The sequence below is a fragment of the Lactuca sativa genome, chromosome 9 (assembly GCF_002870075.4).
Source record: "Lactuca sativa cultivar Salinas chromosome 9, Lsat_Salinas_v11, whole genome shotgun sequence".
NCBI lineage: Eukaryota > Viridiplantae > Streptophyta > Magnoliopsida > Asterales > Asteraceae > Lactuca > Lactuca sativa.
In genome coordinates this window covers 90,351,982-90,357,839 of record NC_056631.2, presented here as the reverse complement: position 1 = coordinate 90,357,839, position 5,858 = coordinate 90,351,982, and the positions used below count along the sequence as shown (strand labels likewise).

Here is a 5,858-nt window from a genome sequence, read left to right as displayed (position 1 = left end):
TGGGAGGGTATCGCTATACCTATTTTTGTCAAACGGAGATCAAGCTCAGTAAACTAGACTGTTTCCTTGTTTGTTCAAAATTTCTCGATACAATCCCCTCAACAACGATCATCGCCCTTCCAAGGGATCTCTCGGACAGTGGCGGACGAAGACTGTTTTAGTAGGGGTGTCCCTCATACTTCAAGCGGGTGCACGTAATAGAAAAAACCAAAAAAAAAAAAAAAAATTACACTGCGTGCCGGAAATTGAGCAGTGGCCCGGGACCCCAAATGCCCTACATAGGTCCGCCACTGCTCTCGGACCATTGTCCCATAATATTACAGACAACCACCATGCCAGACTTCGGAAAGACGCCATTCCGGTTTTTCAACTCATGGATGAGTCGTGAGGGCTTCGATACTATTGTCAGTGATAGTTGGAATAAATTCAAAGGATATGGAACCCCTGACTGTTTTTTGGCGACAAGGCTTAGATTCCTGATGAACGAACTGAAAAATGGAGAGCTAGAGATTATCCCAAAGAGATGGGTGAACTGAAGAAAAGTAAAGACAGAATACAGGAAATAGATTTCATTGCTGAACAGAGAATTCTCACGGATGAAGAAATAAAAGAAAGGAGGGCAAAACACCAAAGGATCACAAAAATTGAAAAAATGGCGGTGTTAGATCTCAAACAAAAGGCTTGTATTAAATGGACGGTTGATGGGGACGAAAATTCTAGATTTTTTCATGGCTATGTAAACAACAAAAAGCAGAAGAATTGCATTATTGGGTTATCTATTAATGGCAGTTGGACCACAGAGGTTGAAAAGATAAAAGGAGAAGTGTTTAAATTCTATCAAAGCAAGTTTAAGGAGATGTGGCCATCACATCCAAAGTTTATAAATGAAAAATTCAGAACGCTTGCCTCCTCATCTAGTTCAGCCCTAGAAGCCCCATTTAGTATTAATGAAATCAAATGCACAGTGTGGGCTTGTGGGAATGAGAAATCTCCCGGACCAGATGGCTTTACTTTTAGCTTCATTAAAAAATATTGGAGCTTGTTACAAGTGGACGTGCAAAATTTTTTTAAATACTTTGAAGTCCACGGCAGACTTGAAAGGGGATGTAATTCATCGTTTATCACGCTAGTTCCCAAAGTAAAAGATCCACTCACTCTTGGAGACTACCAACCTATAAGCCTCATTAGTTGTATGTACAAGATTATTTCCAAGTTACTAGCTAATAGACTTCAAACTTACATTGGTGAAAACATCGGGGAGGAACAAACAGCCTTCGTTAAGGGAAGAAACATATTAGACGACCCCCTAATAGTCAACGAACTGTGCTCTTGGACCAAAAAAGTAAAAAAGAAGATGTTGTTATTTAAAGTTGATTTCGACAAGGCTTTTGACTCAATAAACTGGGAGTTCCTAGATTCGATTCTCCGGCAAATGGGATATGGGGATAGATGGAGAGGATGGATACGAGGATGTCTCCAATAAGCAAGGTCTTCGGTTCTTGTGAATGAGTCTCCCACAAAAGAATTCGCAATGTGGAGGGGGGTTAGGCAAGGAGACCCTTTGTCACCATATCTTTTTATCACAGTAATGAAAGGGCTTAATATATCAATGAAATCGGCATGTGAGAAAGGTCTATTCAAAGGCATCAAAATACCACATGATGATATCATCATTTCTAACCTCTTTTATGTGGACGACGCACTATTTATAGGCGAATGGAGTAAGGAGAACATAAAAAATCTTGCGAGGATACTTAGATGCTTCCAGGTCTCATCGAGACTAAAAGTTAACTTCCACAAATCCCGAGTGTTTGGTGTTGGGGTCGATATGCAAGAGATCTCTCAGTTCGCGTTCCATTTAGGTTGTGAACTTGCCAAGCTGCCATTCATATATTTCGGGGTCCGGATTGGTGCAAACATGAATCAAAATAAGCACTGGAAGCCAATGATCGATCAGTTTCAGACAAAGCTTAGTGCATGGAAAGCGAAAACTCTATCTCTTAGGGAGGCTAATGCTAACTAAGTATGTATTAGTTAGTATTCCTTCTTATTACTTCTCACTGTTCGTTGCACCAAGTGGGGTCCTTACTAATGTTGGAGAGAATAAGAAGACAGTTCCTCTGGGGAGGTACGGAAGAAAAGAAAAAAATATGTTGGGTAGCATGGGAGAATGGTACCTTCCAAGGAATCCGGGGGACTTGGCTTGGGATCGTTGCGGGATTGTAATCTGTCTTTGATAGTTAAATGGTGGTGGCACCTAAAAAAGGGGGAAAACGAGTTATGGTGCAGAGTCATCAAAGGAATTCACAATTTGTACAACAAGCCTTCTGATTATATGGCAAGTAAGACTTATGCTGGAGTTTGGAGAAACATGGAAAAAGTCAGGGGGATACTAACGAAGAAGGGGATAGACATTATGGAGATATTCAAAAAAACAAATTAGGGTAGGAGATAAAACTCTTTTTTGGTAGGAAGAATGGTGTGGTGACCCAAAACTCAAAGAAGAGTTTCCAGATTTATACAAATTGGAACGCAAGAAATTTTGCAAAGTAAGTGATAGAATAAAACTTGGGGAAATAAGCTAGGATTGGAAAACTAGGCCTATTACAGGCTGCCAATCTAATGATCTCTACATATTAGTATAAAAAATCGGGGTATTCCAGTCAACCACAAGTTTGGATCGTTGGTACCGTACCATCTCATCTGATAAAGATTGCCATGTCAATGCCTTAAGAGAAAAAATCGATGGTTCAAACAATACACTAAGGGAGAGAACCATAAAGTGGATAAAGGAGGTTCTAGTTAAGGTGTCGTGTTTCGTATAGAAGGCTAACCTCGATAGCATTCCAACCAGATGCGCGCTTCAGGAAAGGAATTTTAACATCGAATCTATTACTTGCCCGCAATGTAATTCCAGTGATGAAGATTCAAACCATATATTGATTCACTGCCCGTTTGCAGGTGAGATATTGGACGTGGCTCTTCGGATGGTGCGAAATTAACTATCCCTAAGTAGATACAACTGGAGAATTGATACAGTTTTGCTCACATTGGGGAACATGCGAAAAAAGAGAAGGGGCTTATTATGTGTATGTTACGGGGCTGCATGGCTCATATGGAAGGCCAGGTGTGATTTGATATTCAACCAAAGGAGAGTGTCACCAACAAAGGTGGTTAATGATGTAAAATCTCTAGTATACACTTGGCTGAAGTATAGGAGAAAGGATTGGAATTACAATTGGTTTGAGTGGTGTGTGAGTCCCAAATTGGGTCTGTAATATCTTTTAATTACCTGCAACATTCTTTTCTAGCCTCTTGCTAGAAGGAAACTATTGTATTTTATTTGCTTCTAATATAAGTATTTGCCAGTTCCAACTTCTTCTTTTTTTTTTTTTTTTTTTTTTTTTTTTTTTTTTTTGTGAATTCTTATTTCTATTAATATATTAATGAATTCCATTTATGAATTTATATTAATTAGTTTTATTAGTATAGATTAATTAAGACAAATTGCATAAATTGTCCTTGTGGTTTACTTTAAAAAATACTTAATTTTTACATATTCATATTCAACATGATTATTTAAAACATGATAATAATTTTTTATTAGTATAGATTGAATTACTTATTCATCATTTCATTTATATTTATTTCAAAAATTTACTTTAGAAAATACTTAATGTCTACATCTTATATTTAACCTTTTTAATAAACCCGTATAATACACGGATCTCACACCTAGTGATATAAACAAATATAAATATAGTTGTAGTTCACGATATCCAGATAATTTGGAAAAGTCACAACAAACCAAGTCAAACCTATATGAAAATTTTAAATATTATTACACAGACTTTATGAAATGAATATACATCGTGGCACAATGGAGTCACAAAATTGTTAACTCATATACGATAATACGACACTTGAGTTAAAGCTGTTTCATATATATTTATTTTTTGTATTTTTGTACACATTTATTTGATAAATGTTTATATCTATCCAATAATAACCCATTCAAAACCCCACAAAAAATGCAATGTCTCTAATCCATTATTCAACATGACGTGTGTGAGATGACGTTGATCATATTCTATAGAATAAATGTTTTTGTGAAGGCTTTGTTGTACTAAGTGAATGATTCGATCTAAAATTAGGTTGGATATGAGATGAGGTTGTAGCCTTAGCATCTATTGCTTTTATTGTTAGAATCTCTTGAGTGCTTGTCCCTCTAGAAAATAAGCAACATAAGCATAAATTTTTATAGATTCGATTAAAAAAAACATGTCGATTGACAAAGAAGAAAAAGAAACATTGAGAGTGTCATGTTTGCTGGTTTATGCTAGTTGAAGTGCCTATCAAACATCAACATCGTCTTGCGATTTGGTTCTAGTTCCATATATGCTTTCATAAATTTATAATATTACGAAAGCAATAAAGTCCAAAATACCGAACAGGAAAAAAAATGACATTATCATAATAAAAGATGGAAGGGAAATAAAATGGCAATATTCTATCATTATGCGACATTTATGGGCTGCACATTTCAACTTGTTTAGACATTTCTCACTGGTACTTGATTTTAACTAGTCAAGGGGGAATGTATCCAATTTTTTAAATGGTTGTAATTGTTAATTACATATTGGAACATTTATGACATGTTTGGTACAAAAAATAGAATTTAATATAAGTGTAAAGATAGAGAGTAAAGCTAGGGAAATGGAATTGATTTATGTTTATTGCTTTTCAAACAATATTTATTTTATAATAATGCTTATATTATGTACATCTTAATTTGTTAAATTATACATTTTTTTATGTTTATAACTTTTAATTTAAACAATTAGTTTTTACTAAGTATTTTTTATAATTGTCAATTATCGTTTCTTATATATACATGTCAAAATACAAGTGTTAGGCTTGAAAAGCCTAATATACATACCATGGTCAATTATTAAAAGGAAAAGTATGTGTGCGATCATCCAATGGTAATGTTAAATCCCCAAAGTAGTTTTTAAACATCTAACGATATCATTAAGATCAAGTTTGGAAATATCTCAAAACAAATACATAACGAAACTGTCAAGAATGGAAGTATGATATTCATATAAAAATACATCCAATCAATGTTGCAACACTTGTTAGGCATTTTTAGGGTGTCCGACTAGCGCCTAGCGAGTATTCGGTCTAGGCGAGAAGTACTCGAGGAGTATTCAGATTGGATCAATTATATCAACATTAATTTTAGAAAAATTATATATATAGCAAATATAACATGTAACATCCATGAAATTTTTGAAAATTTTAAAACTTATAAATAAATCCAAAAACCATCATTTATTACAAATTGTTTTTAAAATAAGTTCAACATCAGAGAAATCCCAAAAATCATGAAACAAATATTAGGAGGTCATTTTTGTTTCATGAGTTCTGGGATTTCTATGATGTTGAACTTATTTTGAAAACAATTTGTTCTGCGATCATCTGAAGTACCTGAAACATAATCCAAAATTGTAAGCCCGAAACTTAGAGAGTTCCCCCAAGATACCAATCACAATACAAAAACCAGAATAATATCACAAACATCATGCATTCAGAGCCTTCAGTCTGACTGGAACGCCGCATCGGTCTACAATCTGTCTGGTATGCTCACAGAAACTACAGCATGACTGGTACGCCACAACGGGCCTTTAGCCTATCTGGAACGTTCTCCGGGACTTTAGTCTGACTGGTACGCCCCACTGGCCTTCAGTCTATTCGAAACGCCCTAGGTCTGTTGGCATTCAACACTAAGCAGATCTGCCTCAACCCAACCACGCATAACATGTCGACATATACATAACAATTAAACATATAACCAG

General features: G+C 35.4%; 1 protein-coding gene across 1 annotated transcript; it reads left to right on the top strand.

Moving 5' to 3' along the window:
* The first annotated feature begins 1,531 nt into the window (after nucleotides 1–1,531).
* On the top strand, nucleotides 1,532–2,023 carry LOC111912415 (uncharacterized mitochondrial protein AtMg01250-like). Its single transcript, XM_023908153.1, has one exon. It carries the CDS (start codon nucleotides 1,532–1,534, stop codon nucleotides 2,021–2,023), a length of 492 nt encoding a protein of 163 aa, XP_023763921.1.
* The last annotated feature ends 3,835 nt before the right edge of the window (nucleotides 2,024–5,858 follow it).

Bases quoted from the DNA above. Each gene is read 5' to 3' on its own strand.
- LOC111912415 (XM_023908153.1), top strand. From the start codon at position 1,532: ATGTGGAGGGGGGTTAGGCAAGGAGACCCTTTGTCACCATATCTTTTT.